Source organism: Colossoma macropomum, unplaced genomic scaffold, assembly GCF_904425465.1.
Source record: "Colossoma macropomum unplaced genomic scaffold, Colossoma_macropomum, whole genome shotgun sequence".
NCBI lineage: Eukaryota > Metazoa > Chordata > Actinopteri > Characiformes > Serrasalmidae > Colossoma > Colossoma macropomum.
Window position 1 is genome coordinate 45366189 of NW_023494785.1, and position 21986 is coordinate 45388174.

The following is a 21986-nucleotide window of genomic DNA, read 5'->3' on the forward strand; positions in this document are numbered from 1 at the left end:
AGTTAAATTTGGAGAAATTAAGTACTTATTTTGGGACAATAAGTCATTATTATGAGATGCTCAAGTCAGTCTCAAGTCAGTATTCACCAATCAACATTTTGGGAAAATGAGTCTTTTTTTAATGATTGTAAGTTAGTACTTTGAGAAACTGTCATTATTTTGAAACACTAACATGTTGAGAAAATAAGTCACTATTTACAGATACTAAATCAATATTTAGCCCCCTGGGGTCCATGAACTCGTCCACACGTCAGATTGGATGTTTCTGTATCTGTGTCTGTGTCTTTGTGATGATCCAGCTCAGAAATCCAGTTCAGACACTTCCTGAATCTGTAGAGTCGCCCTTTCCATTCCATCTTATCACGAGATCATACGAGACTCACATCCGGAGTTATGAGCCTATGAAGAGGGGCTGAGATACACGCCATCTGCCTCTCACCGTGTGGAACTGGTGGGTTGGTGTGTCCGTCTACATTCTGTGTGAAACTGACCAATGGACGCTCAGGAAATCACTAAGGACTGACCGTCTCACCGGAAACCCTTCATCCTTCATTCAGTCCACATCGGAGACTCGTGTGAAACGGCGTGCAGAGAGTTTACAGCTGCTGAAGCTGCTGCAGCGGGTTTTGGAAAGTAGTGATGAAGATAACGGAGCGTTTAGATATGAAACATATGAGGATCATGTTATATGAAGAGCCTTTAGAGGGGGATTTAAGAAGAGATGAACAAATCGAGAAAGATGACCTCAAAGCCCATTGGGTTAAGAAAATAAGTAATTTTATGAGATACTGTGTCAATATTTTGGGAAAATAAGTCATTTTTTGACACACCAAGTCAGTATTTTGAGAAAGTGTAATTTTTTGTGAAACTGTGAATATTTCAAGAAAATAATTAATTTTTTCACTATTTTTAGAAAATAAGTTATTTTTTTTAAAATACAAAGTGAAAATTTAAAGAAAATAAGTTATTTTTAGACACTAAGTCAATATTTTGAAAAAAAGAAATTTTTTGAGATACAAATTAAATATTTTAAGAAAATAAGTTATTTTTAGACACTAAGTCAATATTTTGACGCACCAGAAAGAGAAAAAAGTATGGGCACTTCTTTCTCTTAGGCTGTTGGGAATGGGCTTCTATTGATAAAGACACAGGCTGAAGTGCACTCTCGTTAAGAAGAATAATATCTGTTTATGAGCGTTTTCTTATTGTTAGCTATAACTGGGCCGTGGGTCACTAATACCCACTCCTGCCGTGGCTGCTGCGTATGTCCTCCTGCCTCTTCTTCTCTCTCAGCCTCATAGCGAACTGGCAGCATTTGAGGAAAGCGTCCACGCATGCCTGACTCTCCGTCTTGCCTATTCTCTTCTTTCTCTCCTCACAGGTCAGCTGCATGGGGATGAGCGTGAGGCCGTGACGGCAGCACTTCTGCAGCGCTGCGTCCTGAAACTCAGATTCTGCAGGACAGCAAAGAAGAAAGTGAGAATATAAAAGAGAAACAAGAAGCAAAGGCACTTAAAGCAGTGAACCTAGGACTAGTTCAGTAAAATCTTATTATTAACCAAAACAAACATGCAAATGTAATTATACACCCAAAATGAAATGCTCTCTCCAAGCTCCGCCCACAAATGCGCTACCTCATAGCAACTGTCGTGAGGTTTGACAAGCTTTACAGAATGCTGCTATAAAAATCACATTCAACCACGACTCAGTTTATATCACAATACCTACATTTAGAGTCAGTTATTCATTCAGCCTAATGAGAAACTGTAGAACAGACTCAGTTTATATCACAATACCTACATTTAGAGTCGGTTATTCATTCAGCCTAATGAGAAACTGTAGAACAGACTCAGTTTATATCACAATACCTACATTTAGAGTCGGTTATTCATTCAGCCTAATGAGAAACTGTAGAACAGACTCAGTTTATATATTCATTCAGTAGCTATGAAAGATATATAACGACACATTTGTGCTGGGACAGTAAAAATAGGATTGGAGTGAAATTCAGTAATAATTTTGTTCCTTTAAAAGGACTGGATTCACTGCTTACCCTTCTTGGTCATTTCCTTTTGTAGATCTATAGCCCGTCTCTGCCGGCGGAAACCTGACTCACAGCTCAAACCTACAGACAAAACAAGGGAAATGAATTATATATTACAATACATGTACAGTAACTGACAGACACTTACAGAGAAACCTGTTTGTTGCCAAACTGAAAAAGCTACAGCATTTTATTTATACAGCAGTTTAGGTTTCCCTCTGTTTACCTTTCCTCATCTGGGTCTTCACTGTTTCTGAGTGAGAGATGAAGGTCAGTCCAGCGTCGTTGAAGACCGCAGCAGTGTCCTTTCCACCTCCATACGAACAGCCCAGATCGTACGACTGCATGGAGGAGAACACCTGCAGGAGGAGTGCTACGCATCAGCACCGCTCACTGCAGAGCCGCTCTTACTGACCGACTGTGAGACATTCCCACACTGCAGAGGATCGGTCATTAGTACAGTAATGTACCGTATTAAAGACAGTACAGTGCTTTAAACGTGATTTACAGTTTCATAACGCATCCTGTGGAAGCCCATTTCAATACGTGAACTTCATAACAATGAGAAGGTTTCTCATCATAATCACTTACTATCTCAACATAATTTAAAGTTGTAATTTTGAGATTTTAAGTCATAATTTCTCTTAGTTGTCACTTACCATCTCATAATTATGACTTAGTATCTCATAATTGTGACGTACAATCTCACAATTATGACTTGGTGTCACATAATTATGACGTACAATGTGATAATTACAATCTCATAATTATGACTTAGTATCTCATAATAATGGCTTAAAATCTTGACAATAATTATGAGATAGTAAGTCATAATTATGATGTTGTAAGTCATATTTATGGGATACTAAGTTGTAAATATGAGATTTTAACTCATAGTTTTGATATAGCAAGTCATTATTATGAGACATTAATTCATATTTAAGAGATACAAAGCAATAATTATAATTATAAGATAATAAATCTGAATTATGATTGTAAGTGATAATTATGATATACCAAGTCATCATTATGATGTTAAACATCATAATCATGAGATAGCGAGTACTACTAAGCCCTATTTATGAGATACAATTAAATTATTCTGAGATCATAATAATCACAAGTATTAGATATAATCATGGTCATAACATAATAAGTGATCACTTTGACGTAGGTTTCTCATCATTATTATGTAGTAAGTATTAATTATGAGATACTATGTAGTAATTATGAGATGCTGAGTCATAATTTTGGGAAAATTTATGATTCTGACTTTATTAAGGGCTATGTTTTTGGCTTACATAGCGTCCTTTTTTGAATTCTGGGAAAATATGATTTACTTATTGTACAGCTGCTGTAATATTACTGTAACAAAAATGTATTAACACATCAAAACATACAGTCAAATCAGCTTTAGTGTAAAACTAGGTGTTAATGTAGTTTTTCACTTCTCAGTTATTTGAACACTGAAGAGCTCCTGAGCTGCATTAATATTCGATGTGACTGTACTCAGTTAGTGTCACAGTTATGAAACATCGGCCTGCTTCACTTTCAGCAGCTTCAGACTTTTAACTTTGGACATTTCATTCAAAAACACGATCATCTGCTCAGGTCAGCTACTGTAAAAACAAATAAAACATTTAATAAGATGTTCCATTACAGACTAATGAGAAGTGTAGACTGTCTAAAGTGTATGTAATCATGTGAAGTGTTTGACTGGGGGTCCAGTGCCCCCCTCTCCCTACACCCCATTCTACACTGTATAATCCAGGTGTGTGTGGCACCTGCTTTGGGGTGAGTTTGTTCTGGGCGTTCAGGGCGTAGATGGCCTTGTCCACAGCCAGTAAGGCCACTTTCACTTTACTCTGCGTTCCCACATCGATGTTCAGCTTAATAAAATCTCCTGGACCATAGTAATTTCGCTGATCCGCCTCTTTTACCTCGATCTAGAAAATATAACACCAACACTGTTCAAGGATTAATAGTTAAAGCACTTCTGTGTTTATATTGCAGTGAGGGAATCATTTGTGCTGCTAAGAAAAGAGAAGTTCAATCAGTTTAGTCAACCCTTCACTAAACTGAATCAGTTTAGTCAATCTTTTATTAAACTGAATCAGTTTTAGTCAATCCTTCACTAAACTGAATCAGTTTAGACAATCTTTTATTAAACTGAATCAGTTTTAGTCATCCTTCACTAAACTGAATCAGTTTAGACAATCTTTTATTAAACTGAATCAGTTTTAGTCAATCCTTCATTAAACTGAATCTATTTAGTCAATCCTTCATTAAACTGAATCAAGTTTAGTCAATCCTTCATTAAACTGAATCAGTTTTAGTCAATCCTTCATTAAACTGAATCTATTTAGTCAATCCTTCACTAAACTGAATCAGTTTAGACAATCTTTCATTAAACTGAATCAAGTTTAGTCAATCCTTCATTAAACTGAATCTGTTTTAGTCAATCCTTCACTAAACTGAATCAGTTTAGTCAATCTTTTATTAAACTGAATCAATTTTAGTGAATCTTTCATTAAACTGAATCAAGTTTAGTCAAACCTTCATTAAGTTAAACAAATATAATTAAGTCTTCATTATAATAAGTTAGTTTAATCAATCCTTAATTAAACTGAATCAATTAAGCCTCAGAGAAGACAGCAGATGAGGAGGCTGCTGATCTGAAGGCTAGCAATGTGATTCAGGGCTCGTTGGAAGGGCGTGTCACGCTCTACTGGAGTTTGGCTTCATCTCAGATTTTTTAAGTCACTGGTTGCCCAGCATTCCTTCTCCTCTGGTTTTATTCATGATGTAATCAGTGATTAGTCGACATCAACCCAACTTTTATCACATAAAACATAAATAATGAAATAAAGCGTAGCCGCTCTCTGGCCCACAGATGTGCTGAGATTTTTCAGTGTGGCTGAGTTTGACTCCCCTGCTGTGGATGCAGATGGTCAGTGTTACAGCAGAACTCACCTTCCCCTCACAGGAGTCCTTCACATCCACCCACACTGAGTCTGCCACGATCTCACCGTTACTGTGGTAATAATACCCAATCAGACGGAAGGACGGGGTCATTTCCGCTTTGATCGGGATGTCCACTCTGGTCAAATCTCCTGCTTTCTGAGAACCAGAATCTACAAGAACCCCTTTACTAACCACCTGAGGAGAACATACATTTCAGATTTAGTAATCCTTCATTGAGTTAAACCAGTTCAATCAATCCTACATTACGCTAAATCAGTTTAATCAATCCTTCATTAAGATATAGCAGTTTAATCAATCCTACATTTAGCTAAATCAGTTTAATCAATACTTCATTGAGTTAAATCAGGTTAATCAATACTTCATTGAGTTAAATCAGTTCAATCAATACTTCATTGAGTTAAATCAGTTTAATCAATTCTCTATTAAGTTAAATCAGTTTTATTAATCCCTCTTTTAGTTAAATCAGTCGAATCAATCCTTCATTAAGTTAAATCAGTTTAATCACCTAAGTTAAATCACTTCAATCCACCATTAAGTTCAATTAGTTTGATCAACCTTCCATTTGTATTAAATCAGTTTAATCATCCTTCATTAAGGTAAACCAGTTTAATCACCTAAGTTAAATCACTTCAATCAATCCTTCATTAAGGTAAACCAGTTCAGTCAATCCTTTAGCTCAGTTTAATCTGCAGGTTACCAGTTTTTTTATTCATATACTGGATTTTCTTGCTGTGATTTTATGCATCAGTTTCTACTTATTGAATCGTATCTTTCTCACCATGTAGTAAATGTATTTATCTGCCGGGTTGCCGTTGACAACATTGAAGGCCACATTCAGGATGTTTCCAGGTGAGAAGACTTTATTGTTCACGCTTATAAACAGGAAGCTGCTGCTCGCTGAAGTGGACGGACGGATAGTCTTTGTGGACTTAACTCCGTCCACTGTTACCTGACAATACAGGAACAGTACAACATTTAATTCTCTTTAACATTCAGAAACAGTGATATAGAAGATCTACGGCACTGAACTTTCTTAGTGAAGACAGTGGTCCTATATAGAACCATGAACACTACCAGATCCCTATGCATGATTAAAGGGTTCTTTTCATATTGAAATGGTTCTTCAGATTGATGGAGAATGTGCTGTAGATGGTTCTATCTAGCACCAAAAGGGGTTTTGCTAATGTTACAAGTTTGGGAATGTCACAATATCAGAACCCTTTTTAGTGCTATAAGAACGCTATACAACACATTCTCCGTATGAAAGAGGGCTCTTTGAGTGTTCGTTGTTCTTTATTAAAAAATGATCATTACTAAAGAACCCTAGAAGAACCGTCTTTTTCAAAGGTCTAGCTATAGTGAAGTAAATGCAGAGCTGTATCCTGAAGTACGTGGGGTTGTTTGGCACAAACATATTAATAATTATCCACTGCACACAAACTGAATGATACTCACATGCAGCACTGTACTACATCACTGTATACAGTAAGGTTACATTCAATTTGTAACATTATTTTTAAAAAATATATGAAACATAAACAGAAGTCTCTGTTCTTGTACTTCTACTTATTAATGCTAGTAATATTCCATGAAGGGTACCTGGAACTGGAGCTGGGTTCAAGTCAAAGACAATAGAGATGAAACATTCCAAACATTTAACTGATTGATGACATCATGTAGTTGCGACTGAATGTTTATAACTGTGGACTGGTTTTAATGTATGTTTGTATGTTTGTTCTTTGGAATTACAGCCTCTTAACATTGTGCCACCCATCGCCTAATCTAATATACTAGGTCTGTTTCCACTCACCTCCACAGTTATGGACGAAGGCCTTTGCACAAGATTGAATGGGTGTGTTGCGATCCCCTCATCGTCTGTGTTTTTAACGAAGGATTTCTCCACAGTGTTGGATACGTCAGTCTTCACTGGGACGCCTTTAGCTGGCAGTCCGTTTGGAGTGCGCACCACAACCTAATCAAGGAGATAAACAGGAACACTTTCAGCTCATTAGAACTCACAGTTCACACTTTTAAGTAAAATTCACTGGGTTTTTCTAGTGTTGATTGAATATCTGAAAATGGGTTCTTATGACATCACAAAAAACAGTGAATTCAAAACATTTTTGCATGGTTTCCATATACGGACTGTATGTTCTGGGAGTGAACGGTGTGTTTTGAACTTTGACTGTGTTTATATGTCACCTCAAACTCCTTCATTTTAAAAAAGCAAGGGAAGTTCTGTTTTCCATGATACGAACACTTCAAAGGTGCAAATTGAGCTCTACGTCTTTTCTTTCAGTAGATTGAGTAAGTTTTCCAGAGCACTGTCAGTGTAGTAGTGTGGGTGGAGCTGCCACAGGCTCCACCCCATCACCATCAATGCCAGTGGCGAACCATGATAGTGCTAGGCCTTCAGTTCGGGCCATTATGTCAAAGCTTGAGGAAAGCAAAACACCTATACAATGATGCTAATTTCTGCTGACACCCCTATGGGATTTATAGCAGTACGTTAGCACTAAGCTAACAGCAACTCACATTCATTTTTCTGACCATTCTCGATGTTTGAACCTTGTAAAAGACTTATATTTGAGTTTAGGGCATTTTCCACGAATAGACTTCAGTTTATGTCCCGTTACCTTTTTAAACGCAATGAAGTGACGGTTTGTTGCTGTGTTGAATCGATCTGTACTTCAACTCAATATAAAAAGACTGAAATGAGCATTTAATTTATCACAAAAACACATAAAATCACTGTATTCACCTTTAACATTGTGATTCTGGGCTGACACTGAACTTCTCTATGAAATATATTCTCAGAATGACCATCAGACAGGTCAGTATTCTCATTCTGTTTTATTAATTTACACAGAAAAACACTTATTTGGCTGCTTAATTATTTATCCTTGTTACTAAAATTAGAAAAAAAGGAATAAATATTGATATTTGTTTAATTTATGTAAAATATATGATGATTAGTAGTTAGCATGCAGCGTGTGCAGCCTGTTGAGCTGACCGCTCCCGAGTGCTGCTTATTTTAGGCCAAATTAGCCACCCTGTAACCTTTAACCATCAATATATCTGCTATTTCTGATTTTGATGCTGTTTTAAAAAAATTATAAGGTTATTTAACTTTTTTTCTAAACATTTTTTACTTGTTTTAAGTTATTAAATCTAGCGAATTGATTCTATTGCCAGATAATTGTGCTCATTTCAAGCTACATTTCCTAAAAGAAGAAAACTAGTCTGCATTATGACGACACAAGAAACAAAACAGGGAGTATAACAGCTTGGAAATGAGTCCTTACAACAACCTCTTAATGAGAAATCTCAGATATGTCCACAAGATTTCAGTCGATTTCACTTGCTGAGTTACAAATCTATGCGGTGTGAAGTTGAATGAATCTGTATAAGAACACTTTCAGCACTGTTGGAGTGGAACAGCTGGAACTAATGTTTCCGCCCAGCAGCCACTCACTGACCTCTATCACAGTGAGTTTAGAGTCGGTGGGTTCTCTGCTGTTTCCTAAGTTCAGGGAAACACTTTGAAGTGATCTGTGATGATCGATCGTGCAGTCACAGCAGACAGAGACCAGGACGGAAAATTCCAGAGTATTCCTTTAATAAGGTCAATTCTAAATAAGAATAAATCAGCCGTGAGAATTCTTACCACCACGTCCAGTGGCATCTGGGGGATGTAGTGTGACCGTGTTCTGGACAGGTCCACCAGGTACGGCTGGGATACGATAGGAAGGAACATTTCTGTCTCCTGTACCTCACCACCTAGCAGGAACACGAGGGCATTTCAGACAGGTCAGTAGGACAGATATGTGTAATAATAATAATAATAATAATAATAATAATAATTTTTAGACAAGTAATTATTTTAAGACAGTAAATCAAATTTTTCACAAAATAAGTCATTCTTTTTAGAAAATGATGTTATTTTGAGATGTTAAGTAACATTTTTCAGAAAATAGGTCATTATTTTGAGATGCTAAGTCAAATTTTTCAGAATATATCATTATTTTGAGATGTTAATTAATTTTTTTTCTAAAATAAGTCATTATTTTGGTATGCTAAGTCATTTCTTTTAGGAAATAAGTCATTATTTTGGTATGCTAAGTCATTTCTTTTAGGAAATAAGTCATTATTTTGGTATGCTAAGTCAAATATTTCACAACAGAAGTTATTATTTTGAGATGTTAAGTCATTTTTATGATGTTTAAGTCATTTCTGGATATTAAGTCAATATGTTGACGTTATGCTGCCAGAAACAGAAAAGAAGAAACAAAACAAAATAATAAAGGCCACATTCTGGCTCAGTTTGCTGAATGTGAATTAAAGAGATCATCTGACTGTCATCTCCTCTCCTAGTGATCCTCTGATCCTCATTAAGGGATCGTTCAGAGATGCACCAATCAGAGCGAGTGTTTGTGCTCAGTATGTTCTGCAGTAAACAGGGAGGATCTTTACTGATTTTGTCTGTGACAGTGACGCTGATGTAGAACCGAGCTCCGCCCTCTGCCAGGCGCTGCAGTGTTGTGTTCTGGAGCTTCTGCCGGACGTCTGACAGACTCAGAGTCACGTCGGCTTTGCCGTCTCGTATCTGAGGAACAGAGTCAGTGGAGAACCTCAGAGCTCTTCTCACTGTCACCACTTTATTTCACATACGCTGCTCAGAAAGTCAGGAAGCTCCATCCTTTCACTTACTGGTCCAGTTTTCTCCAGACCCTTTATGAATGTGATGTCATCTGACCCGGTTCTGACCCCAAACCGACAGTGGAATCCTCCACTGATCGTCTTCCCATAAGAATACCTAATGAGTGATTACTTTAGTGAAATGAAGACAGTTCTGTGGACACAGGCCAGGATGTGTACATTACTCAGAGCTCACCCTGCCAAAAGCGGCATCTCGGCAAGTGAAACGATCATAAATATGATTAATATATCTAATATCTCTCATTTTGAAATTGTTGAAAGCTTATATTAAGATTATTTTCCTAATTTCGAGCCAATTTTTACTTGTTTTAAGTGATTTAATTAAGCAAAATGATCAGAAGGTAATTTTCTCAATTATTTTTCAGTTTAGTGAGATTATTTATTATTTGTTATTTTTTACTTTACAATTAATATTTTTTACTTGTTTCAAGTAATTTTATCAATTAAAATAATCTCATTATACTGAAAACAAACAAAAATATCTACTAACATTGTGAGATCATTTTCCCTGATATAATCTCTTTAAAAAGTTTAAGTAATCTTATAATATTTCTAATAATATTACTGTCTGAAAATAACAAACATTAGATATATTGACTAGATTTAAGATCATTTCACTTGATAAGATAAAATGTTTGCAGTGTAGAAAGTTCTAGACTCACACTGCAAGAAAATATCTCAGCTAATAAAATTCTTAGATGGGGACTAAATATCCAATATTTGTAATTTCAGGAGGTTTAGAATATTTAATTTATTTCTAGGCATTTTTACTTGTTTGGAGTTATTGTACTAAGGGAGATTACTTCACTATTGGCAGATATTTTTGCTTTTCTTTAAGAGAAAAGCTTAAAAAGCACAAACATCTGCCACTATAGTGAGATCATTTCACTTAATTGCTTTAAAAGCAAAAAAGCAAAATATCTAGAACCAAATGAAACATATTACAATGTTCCTACAAGCATCTCGAAAGTTAAAACATTAGATATTTAGACCATATTTAAGATAGTTTATTTTGCCAAGATGCCATATTTGGCAGTTTAACAATAACACTTTAAAATAAAAAATGTAAATTCTAGAGACAATTCTAAAAGTTATTAGAGCAGAAAGAGACTCACGAAGCCCCAACAGAGAATTTAAAATGTCCAGCGTTCACCAGAAGATAGCCAGATTCAGGCAGGATGGACACGCCGAAACTGGGAAGCACTAAAAACACCAGGTTGGGTTTCAACTTTTTTGAAAACTTGAAAACAATTTGAAATATCTTAAGGCATTTTAAAGAGCACGCTTCATGAAAAACACCAAAAATGTACACATATATACTGTTTAATCACTTAATACTTGTATAATAAATAATAAATGCACAGCAGTGAAACTCTTTTCCAAAGTGTGCAAACTGAGACAGATAATATTCATATTGTACAGTACAGTTTGCTTACCGAACTTCTGGACCTTGAATTCGCGGACGCTTGCGCTCTTCTCGTCGCCTTTGTAGTGAGCTTTGATCTTCCACACGCCCGGCCTAAAGAGAGCAGCCTGCTGAGATTAACTAATACAAGCCTTTCATATGTCGAGCTCAACAGTTACTATTTTCAAAATGATTCTGATTAAGATTATAAAAGGGATTCATTTCTTTGTCTTTGGGAAACTGAAGGCCAGTGTTCAGATAAAAGTAGAACATGTTTGTTCATAAAATCTTCAGTTTCCAAAAGGAAAAGAAGACTTTTATATTGGTGTCACGCAAAAAAATGAAAAAAAAAAATTATTGTTGCCATATGGCAACGCCACACGCCCGGCCTGAAGAGAGCTGCCTGCTGAGATTAACTTACACAGGCATTTAATGTCCTTAACTAGGCTGTTGCCATAAGGCAACAAAGACTTTTCAGCTGACTACAATATAAAAGTCACTCATTTTTCATTTCCTTTGGAAAACTCAGTAACTCAGTGTACTTTTATCTGACCTCACGCCTTCCTGTTGAATTCTGTACTTCTTTTTTAGTGCATACCTGCCACATCTCTCAAAACATATAACTCAATATTCATACACAAACAAGTCTGTGGCAGGTTGAAGCTTCTCCTATATAAAATAAAACCGGTTTAGATGCAACTGTTTTTATACAAAATGGCAAAATGCATTTGTTGCCATATGGCAACAAAATGAAACACTGAACATGTATTAAAACATCTATGCATATTGGGCTGTTATATGTCATTTTCAATGCCTGGATGATCACATAGCTGTTTCCATTAGCAGTGTATTGATTTACTCCTGTTCTATCCACTGACGCATGTGGCCATTGGGCAACAAAATGCAAAACACTTCCCTCAAAATATTTTTTCTAGTTTTTATTTTTATTATGTATTCTGTTTCAATATGAAAAATAAAATGGTTCATGCATGTTACATTTCATAACAATGGTGAGAGGTGCTAGATAAGAAATATAAAAGAACATACTGTGATAAATCAGGAATATGGAAACTCTTGGAGAAAATGCCGTCTCTGACTTTGTACTGGACTTTCTTGATTGTATTTCCTTCCGCATTCTATTAAAAACAATCACAGGCAACACGGAGACAACATAACATGTGGTCAGTACTCGGCACAGTTTCTTGTGACACATTTTTATTTAATTTTGAGCTCATTTGCTTCAAGCTACAATTTTACTGAATTGCTTTGAGTGACTTTTTTAAGCAAATGTTACAACTATCTGTTACTCCGAATCCAGTCTATGGGGGAAGTTGTCATAGTGGTAGGGTGGTTATATAAAGAAAATTCAAATCATTTTTATAATTATTTGTATCGTAGCTCAAGCCTTACTCTTTCATACTAATTAAAAGAAGTGGATGTGGTTAAGGCGACACTTACAACGATGTGCACAAATATCATGTCTGATGTGGGGCGCATGGCGTGATCCAGGACAAAGATCCTGTACTGAACTGCAACGAAATGGACAGAACACATGATATAATCAACCTTAACATCTACTTATTCACACAGAATTGATATTTATGGATATATAAATAGCTGCCCCAATATTTTTGAATTTCCGCTGAGCGGACTGTGCTGTGTTTACCCGTCTGTGTGGGGTTATACATGGGCTGGTCAGTCTGAATGAAGATGTAGCCTCTGTGTGGGGACACTAAAACTCGAGTGATCTGCCGCCTCCTTTCACCAACATCACACACCAGGTTCAGGTAAGGAGTCTCTCCGTCAGCTGAGGTCAACTCCGCAACTTTTTCCGCAGGCACCTTTCGGAAGAGTTGGAGACGTGAAAAAGACAAAAGTACAAAAAAGAGCGAACGCAGAAAGCAGTCTGTTAGCGGAGCGCGATCAGATGTGATAACAATCTGACCATTTATTTAAATTATCTGTGATTTTATGATGTACGTAATATGAGCTGCCTAAAGACATGGTCAGTACATTCACTGCAAAAAGAACAAGAACTACAAGGGGAAAGTTGGGAGCTACAAAGCTGTCGAAATGGTATCCCAGGTGGTTGCTAAGGTGTTGCTTGGTCATTGCTATGTTATCCCAGGTGGTTGCTAAGGTGTTGCTTGGTCATTACTATGTTATCCCAGGGCTATTGCCATGGTTTCCCAGGTGTTGCTCAGATGTTGCTAGGCTGCCTTATAATTTAGAGTGACATTCAGGAAATAATGTTCACAGGTCTTTGAAGCATTTTTGTTTACCGGGTTAAAGAGGTTAAACAAAAATGTTCATTTTTCCCAAAGAGATAAAAGGCTCAGACTATGAGTTCCTTATATGATCACTATGCCGACTGCCGAACCGACACCTTCAGAGCTCTGTGATAATTGATACACCACTGCACACATCTGTAATTTGTGTTTTTGATTTCATCTAATAGGTGCTTTTTATTTTCATACTTTGTCCAGATATACTTCATTTACCTTTAGGCCTAGTTTTCCAATCTGTCCTTTCTGGGTGATGCTTATAGTTTCCGACTCTGACATGCGAACCCGTTTCACCTCCTGTTCTAAGTAACAGGTCACGCTGACCGGCACGTCTCCGACCTGCACCAACACCTGCTCCGTCACTCCAACATGAAACACGCTGGGAGCCGTCACCAGGAACCTGAAACAGACACCAGGACGGAATAATCAAGGAGATTTTCAATACATTCTGGAGAAATCACTCGAACTTTGTGACTGATTATCTCTGATTTTTGGTGCATGCAACAGTGTATATGTTTGAGGGACGTAGTCTGGTTGCATTATTTGGGGTAATCCAGCTCTCATAGTCACAACAGGCAGGGGTCAAAACACATCAGAGGCAGATCAATATTCAAAAAAAAACAAAAGACAAAGCAGGGGTCAAAACACAGGGCCAAACTAACAGAGGGAAAGTGGCTGAGAACTCAGGTAAAGACATACAGAGACTTCGCAAAAACACCCGGCTAAACACAGAGGTAACTGCAGGGGTGAGTCTGACGGGAGTCCAGGTGGAGTCTCCCTAGAGGGGGAGACATCATGACAGGACCTCCCCTTAAGGCACAGCTCCCATGACAGAGAGTGGGACTGGAACTTGAGGAGGCACTGGGAAAACAGGCAGGATCCAAAGGAGAAAAGGCAGTCTAGAAAAGAGACCAGAGGGGAGAGGGTCAACAGGAACCTGCTTAGAGTGCAGGCCAGGGACGGAGCAGGAAAGCTGGCATTGGAGCAGCTCTGGGAGTCAACGCAGGAGGAGTATTCTTAAAAGCTGGCACTGGAGCAGCTCTGGGAGTCAACGCAGGAGGAGTATTCTTAAAAGCTGGCACTGGAGCAGCTCTGGGAGCCGGCGCAGGAGGAGTATTCTTAAAAGCTGGCACTGGAGCAGCTCTGGGAGCCGGCGCAGGAGGAGTTTTCCTAAGCGCTGCCACTGGAGCAGCCCTGGCAGCTGACACAGATGCTGCCCAGGGAGTCAGAACTGGAGTATAACAGAAAGCAGGAATAGGAGTGGTCCAGGACGCTGGAAGTGGAGCACCCCGGGAAGCATGAACAGGAGAGTCAGCTCCAGTTGTGGTTGTCTCTGCAGGGGGAGGTGGCTGGAGGAGCCACCACAGGAGAGGAAGATCTGAGAGCCACCACAGGTGAGTTAGCTGGATGAGTTGCCACTGGGGAGGTGGCTAGAGGAGCCACCACAGACGAGGCAGCTCTGGGTGGCATGATAAGGACAGGCATCAACAGGCCATGCTACCTTGCATTGTTTCATTCATAATTAACTATTTAAGTTTAATTAAAATAGTTAAATAGCTTGATAATAAACCCTTTTTTCCTCTGTGCAGTCTATAATTGTAGTTCTGTATCTTGATCAGTTTCTGAGATATAGAGCTTTTAAAAAGTGGGTGTGGCTTTAAGTTTTTCCTTTAAATAAGCACTATGGAGAAAAGTATAAAGTCTGGTCATTTTAAACTGTTGAAATTGTTTAGAGTTGATGACCATATGTGTTGGTAAAAATGAGAAAAAAAGTAGCAAAATTTGCAAGAATATAGAATTAATTAATGTATTATTATTATTATTATTATTATTATTATTATTATATTGAATATAGATACATTGTTTTGTATACACATGTAGATAATGTAATATTATAGTTATGTAATACTGTTGTGTGGCTGTTTGATTCAGTCTGTATTTAAAATTTCTGTCTTGTGTAAAAGAAGATGTATTTGACAGTTTAATAAAAACAGTTTAAATCAAGATACCAACCATATATTTGATACATCTGTTATAAAAAAAGCTGTTTTCAGTAGTATGAATTAATTTTGGTGCACTTTTTCAGACATAATCGATACGCATGTAAAACCTGAGAGTTTTGTTCAGTTTGATGAAAATTTAATTTGAACTTTTTTTTTTCATTTTAGAGGTCACTGCAGAATTTTTATATGGTTTTTCCTGTTGTTTCAGCAAGTTATAAAGGAGCAAACATGCATCTCTGTATATTCTTTGGTACCCAAAAAACACACATTAAAACAAGTGATAATCCATGAAAATTTTTCTAGCACCAATAGCTCAAAAGTTATGACTTATCAATGTTTATACATTTTTTGTCTCAAATTTTAAGGCGAAAAAAAGGCCACACCCACTTTTGGAAGCCTCTATATCTCAGAAAATAACAAAGATGCAGGTTTTTGCACACCGTCTGTTGGGTCCAAATAAATTATTAAGCAATTCTGATATTGCCAGCTGGTGATTTGAGGTGGATTTGGCCATAGGAGTGTAGAGGTCAACAGGTCGCAGCACACACAGTGTTCTTGCACAAACTGAGCTGTGCTTCAAAAAAGTGTTCCTACACAAAAGGTAGATCTCATATTTCTCATGCAGTACGATAACTTTGAGTGTAGAAAAGATCAATAAAGAAAAGTAATCAAAATGCTGTCCAACAGACACAATTTAGACACATCGTTGCTGCCTGGATGAAACCTTGTATCTCAAAAATAGTCATTTTACAGGAGAAGATAAAAACATTCTCAACTTGTAATGGAAGTTAATGCAACCAAGTAATTTTGGAATACTTCTATTTGTCCTTCCATCATGAAACTTTAACATGGTGCAAAGGGGAGTTTTTAAATGAATCCCTTAAATGGCCAGGGCCCACCGGCAGGCCCACACTTCTAAAACCTAAGAACAGCTCAGCCAGTTTGCATTGAAGTTCCTGTAGTTACTGAATAACAAGCCTTAGTATGAAATAAGCCTGTGATTTTAAGGGGTTAATGTAGGTATAAGGTAGGTGTACATAGTAAAGTGTCAACAAAGGGTATTTATCCACTGCCCAGCGAACAAGAAACTTTGCCACCAGAATACTGGAACTGCGCTTTTTCCACTGGTCATCAGTTCAGGACTGAAAGGTCCAGCTGAAGCGTGTACCAAAGCTCCTCTGTCTTTGGTAACACTGCAGCTGAAGCCAAAGACAATTTAGAAAACCCTTCAGTGTTCTCGGTCAGGATAAAGTCACCAAGCACTATTACATGACCAGTAATGTGCACCAGAACTTGAACTAGAATGTTACATGGATGTTTCCATCCGCAATTTGAAAATTATTATTTTGTAGTTCACTAGCTAGGAGGCTAATGCTGTTAGCATGTATATTAGCTCCCTGAACGTGTTTTTGCTCTTATTTTCACACTCAACAGCGACAAATACAAGCTTTGCTTGATTCTACCCATGATTCTGTATAAATGCCCTTTCATATCAGCCAATAAATTAAGCTAATTAGCAAGCAACGTAGCTAATTAAACACTTTAGAGTGGCATAAACTGAGCAATTAACCCCTTAAATGGGCAGGGCACAAATTTTTATTACACACTCCTATAACCTGAGAATAACTCAACCAGTTTGCATTGACGTCCCTGTAGTTACTGAATAATAAGCCTTAGTATGTAATAAACCTGGGATTTTAAGAAGTTAAGCAAGAAAGTCAAAAATGATAAAAATGAAGATACAAGGTTTTTGTGAGACGATATCCTAGTTTAATCCAAGCATGTATAGATCAGTTACGTCTTAACAGAACAGTTCACTGCAGTCCATGTAACCCATCCACACGCAGCCGAGCCGTGATAACGCGCTGTTCTCTCAGAGCTGCTTACCTTTGTGCAGAAACCAGCTGTGCAGTGAAAGTGAGGCACAGCAGTAGATACAGTACTGAGCCCATGGCTGAGCCGAGTGGACAGAGGGAAAGTATGTGCGCTGATGTTGCCTCTTCTCTGACCGTTATCTTCTGCTGTTTGCCCTTCAGTAAGAAAGGCTAATGTGCTGGAAGGTGGATCAGGAGTTCGCGTTGCACAATCCCGAATTTCTCCATTCCTATTGGATATGTGTTTGGAGCTGTTTCTCTAAAGTCATGTGATTTCACAGAAACGCTTCAACAAATATTGCACAAGAACTGAACTTGTTTTATTTTATTGAGATTAAATTCAGTTTCCATTTTATTGGGGAAGTTTATCACATTTCAGTGACACAACTAGTGAAATTGTGTACATTTTACAAATTACGTAAAAAAATGAAAGTGGGTTCTTTGAAGTGATGCCATAAAAGAACAATCTTTTGGTTTCCTAAAGAATCTTTTAGTGGATGGTTCTGTAAAGAAATCAAGAAACTTCTAAATGAGATATTTGAAGAACCATTCAAAAGTTCTAAAATATGCAAAGGTACTCTATACATGTGGGTTTGTTTTTGGGCCTGTTGTTGGGTCTATTGGTGGGTCTGTTCTTGGGTCTGTTGTTGGATCTGTTTTTGGGCCTGTTGTTGGGTTTGTTGTTTGGCATGTCATTGGGCCTGTTGTTGGGTCTATTGTTGGGTCTGTTCTTGGGTCTGTTCTTGGACATGTCATTGGGCCTGTTGTTGGGTCTATTGTTGGGTCTGTTCTTGGGTCTGTTCTTGGGTCTGTTCTTGGGTCTGTTCTTGGACATGTCATTGGGCGTGTTGTTGGGTCTATTGGTGGGTCTGTTCTTGGGCTTGTTGTTGGGTTTATTGGTGGGTCTGTTCTTGGGCTTGTTGTTGGGTCTGTTGTTGGATCTGTTCTTGGGTATGTCATTGGGCCTTTCATTAAGCCTTTTGTTGGGTTTGTCATTGGCCTGCGATTAAGTTTGTTATTGGGTCTGTTGTTGGCCGGGGTCGGTTGTTGAGCCTGCCGTTGGGTCTGTTGTCGAGCCTGCCATTGGGTCTGTTGTCAAGCCTGCTGTTGGGTCTGTCGTTGGCCTGGGTCTGTTGTTGAGCCTGCCACTGGGTCTGTTGTCGAGCCTGCTGTTGGGTCTGTCGTTGGCCTGGGTCTGTTGTTGAGCCTGCTGCTGGGTCTGTTGTTGAGCCTGCTGCTGGGTCTGTTGTCGAGCCTGCTGTTGGGTCTGTCATTGGCCTGCCATTGGGTCTGTTGTCGAGCCTGCCGTTGGGTCTGTTGTTGGGTCTGTTGTTGGGTCAGTTGTCAGGCCTGTTGTTGGGCCTGTTATTGAGTTTGTGTTTGGGCCTGTTGTACTTTGACCTGTGTCCTTGACTTTATTAGTAACTCCTCCTCCTCTGATCTGCTACAGTAAATCACCCCCACAATCTCTGCACCGTCAACAATGATGCGTTCAATATAAATGTGCGTTCATTACTTGTATTGTCAGTACTTTAACACAACTTTCTGTCAGTGTGGATCTCTATGGCTGAATTAGAACACATCTTTATATAAAAGCACTGCCACTGTAAAATATAGTATACAGATAACACAGTGATTGATGTCAAAAGTTGTGTTGTGTTTATTGGTTTTAAGAAATAAAATCTCCTAGTTTCACAAGAATGCCCCCACTTGAGTGGTGATACATTTGTGATACAATGTGATACACTGAAGACACTTGAGTGAAACATACATTTTTCACATAATAACACAGTTATTACTATATGTAAATACCAAATTTCCAGTCATAACAGCCGTTAAGTCTAAGTTATTGATTTTTCAGGAGATATTTGTAAGAATATAGTATATAATATAATCCACTATAATTTTTTTCCAAAACTGGAGTTGAAAAACAGATTAAAAGCTCCAGAGAAAATGTGTCGCCTAACAACCACCTGGAAGACCCGGTCGACCCCAAAACTGCCCCCATCAGATAAACAGCACTTAAAGCTTTCATCTCTGAGAGAGAGGAGAAAATCAAGCTGCTTCAGATCTGAAAACATCCACAGGTGTTTCTGTCCATCCTTCCACTGTGAGAAGACGACTCAGCGCTGTGGGTCTGAAAGGATGTGTAGCTGTGAAGAAGAACCTCACTGAGAAAAGGAGACGGACACATCAAACAAAGAAGCTGAACGATGGACTGACCACCCCAGAGTCCAGACCTCAACACCACTGAATGTGTTTGATTACTTCAGAAAATCATCAACCAGCTTCTAAGACTGAACTTTGGAGGTGTGTCTGCAGATTCTTTGAGGAACTGAAAGTGAGTCTCCTGAACAGAACGGAAGCTGGAATAAAGGTAAAGAGTGACTCACTGACTCACACAGCTGAGATTAGAGTTAGCTGTAGTGTAACTTGAACATAATGGCTATTTTGACTGGAAATTAGAAAATAAATAAAGAAGATGTTGCTGGTTTTCTGAACAATAATGTATAGTTTATCCACGTGGAAATGATGTACACATTTGAATGATACAGAAGCCTTAAAGGGCCATAGATTGGCATGTTTTTATCTGTTTTACTGTGATAACAAGTTACTTTAATTTGTTTTCTTGCAATTGCGTAATTTTATGGCATCTCAGCAAAACAAATATATCATGACCCATTAATATTATCTCGATACACCAAATGAAATGAATCATTATCACAGAAAAGAGTCTTTGAATCATTAGACCTTTGGGGCTTCAGTAGAATCAAGAACGTTCAGTTCATCACTGTTTTCAGTTTGGAAACAATGAAATATCACGTGTCCTTCTTCATTTAATCTGCGCTGTGGCAGCCAGAAGTGTGATGTCCATCCACAACTCCTGCTTAGTGACCATGTAGATACAAGAATTGCGTTTGGACAATCAGCCCCTGACTGCCAAACACGAACTGACCAGAGTCCAGCGCAGACGCCCAGGAGATCCGTCATGTGTTTTACTCAAAAAGAGCCGACGCGAGCCTAATGAAACAGAGAGACACTGGCAGGAACCACACACAAACAACACTACGAAGAAATCCAATCAGAAATGAAGATATTTTAAAAAATTCTGAATCTTAATTCTAAGATTCTGCTAACAAAAATCATATAAATGATCAAAATGAATGCAGTTTTTTTCAAGCTGTCAAATTTCTAAAATATTAAGACATTCATGAAATGAAAAATCAATCAAAACATTTAAAACTTGAGAGAAATTCATGAAGTCAGAAACAAGAGCATATCGTGAAAGTGTCTAGTTTTATTTCTATTTTTTATTTTCTTCAGAGTTTATGTAAGTTTATGTCCAGTTATATGTGTTGCTACTGAAACACTGCAGTTTCCCTTCAGGATCAATAAAGTTCTATCTATCTAAATTTGTGAAATATTGAGAAATTCTCGAATGAGTCACGTGAATAAGAAGCAAAATGAATGAATTTTTGGTGAAAAACAGAATTTTGTTAAATAAACCCATCAGCTCTCAGTTGAGACTGAACTCTCAGTCTTCGCTTTCAGTTTCTTCACTAATCCCTCCTCTGATGTGCAGAGCAGGACGTTCCTTTAGAAGCTTCCTGAGAATCAGGATCTTCTAAAAATAAAAAACGAAATAAAATTAATGAGAAATGTCTAAAATAGCAGCGTCGCCCGAATCCAAGTTGTTTACTTTTGTATTATTCATGTAGTTCATTCAGTAACCAGCTAACAAACTTAACTGCTCAAACTCAACATACATACAGTTGTGTGCAAAAGTTTGTGCACCCACCCCTCCTCAAATTCCATGTTATTGTTGATTTTGTGAATGTAAATATGTCAACACACTTCTGTACATTTTAGTTCTTTCATATACACTATTTATACATAAAGTATAGCAATTACTGAAACATTTATAGTGGTTTCTGTAAGATTTCTAGGTTTGAAATACTAGATGTGTTTATTGTATGAACAGAAAATGCATGACGGTTTCTAAAATGCAATATTAGGTGGTGAAGATTTTGTGTTAGTTACTGGAAAATTCAGAATGGTCACTAAAAATGGAGAGTAGTTCATTAAAAATTTATAATGATTACTGAAATATGTGTATTAATGACTGGAAAATTCATAATGGATACTTATAAATTAGGAGTAATTACGGAAAAATGTATAGTAGTTACTACAAAATTAATAGTTACGGAAAAATACATATCAGTTACCAAAAAATATATAGTAGTTGCTAAAAATTCATAATGGTTACTGAAAAATATATAGTAGTGACTAGAAATTCATAATTGTTACTGAAACAGCAGTTACTGAACACTTTATGGTACTTATAGGACTAAAATATAGTAGTTACTGGACGTCCATAGTGGTTGCGTTAAGATGTAGGTCCTGTAATATTGTTGATGATCATTACTGAAGTAGTTAATAAATATTGCATATTAGTTGCTGAAAAATTCAGAGCGGTTGCTGAGCAGTTAGTTCAGAGAATATCAGTCAGTGTTGAGCTTAATGTTGAGGTTAAATCAGAAACACCACACAGTCTTTTCTGCCTTTCTCAGTCAAACTCAGGATTCTCAGCCTGTACGTGCTTCTTACCAGCTCCGTCCACCGTCTCACTGCCCTCCGCTCTGTCCGTAAACTTCCAGTGCTGCGGATAAA

The 21986-nt window shown here is 37.7% G+C and overlaps 1 protein-coding gene across 1 annotated transcript in view; it reads right to left on the reverse strand.

Annotated features, from left to right (window-relative positions):
* c4b (complement 4B (Chido blood group)) overlaps positions 1-17494 on the reverse strand; it is a gene marked incomplete at its 3' end in the record, with an annotated part of 37610 nt that extends 20116 nt beyond the window's left edge. Inside the window, 17 exon segments of the mRNA XM_036596441.1 lie at positions 1245-1454; positions 2054-2125; positions 2271-2403; positions 3829-3990; positions 5018-5203; positions 5808-5978; positions 6840-7001; positions 8697-8809; positions 9503-9635; positions 9740-9845; positions 10864-10951; positions 11185-11267; positions 12201-12289; positions 12612-12682; positions 12820-12994; positions 13655-13838; positions 17329-17494. Of these exon segments, the coding sequence (XP_036452334.1) occupies positions 1245-1454; positions 2054-2125; positions 2271-2403; positions 3829-3990; positions 5018-5203; positions 5808-5978; positions 6840-7001; positions 8697-8809; positions 9503-9635; positions 9740-9845; positions 10864-10951; positions 11185-11267; positions 12201-12289; positions 12612-12682; positions 12820-12994; positions 13655-13838; positions 17329-17393 (2203 nt within the window).
* Between the last annotated feature and the right edge of the window lie 4492 nt (positions 17495-21986).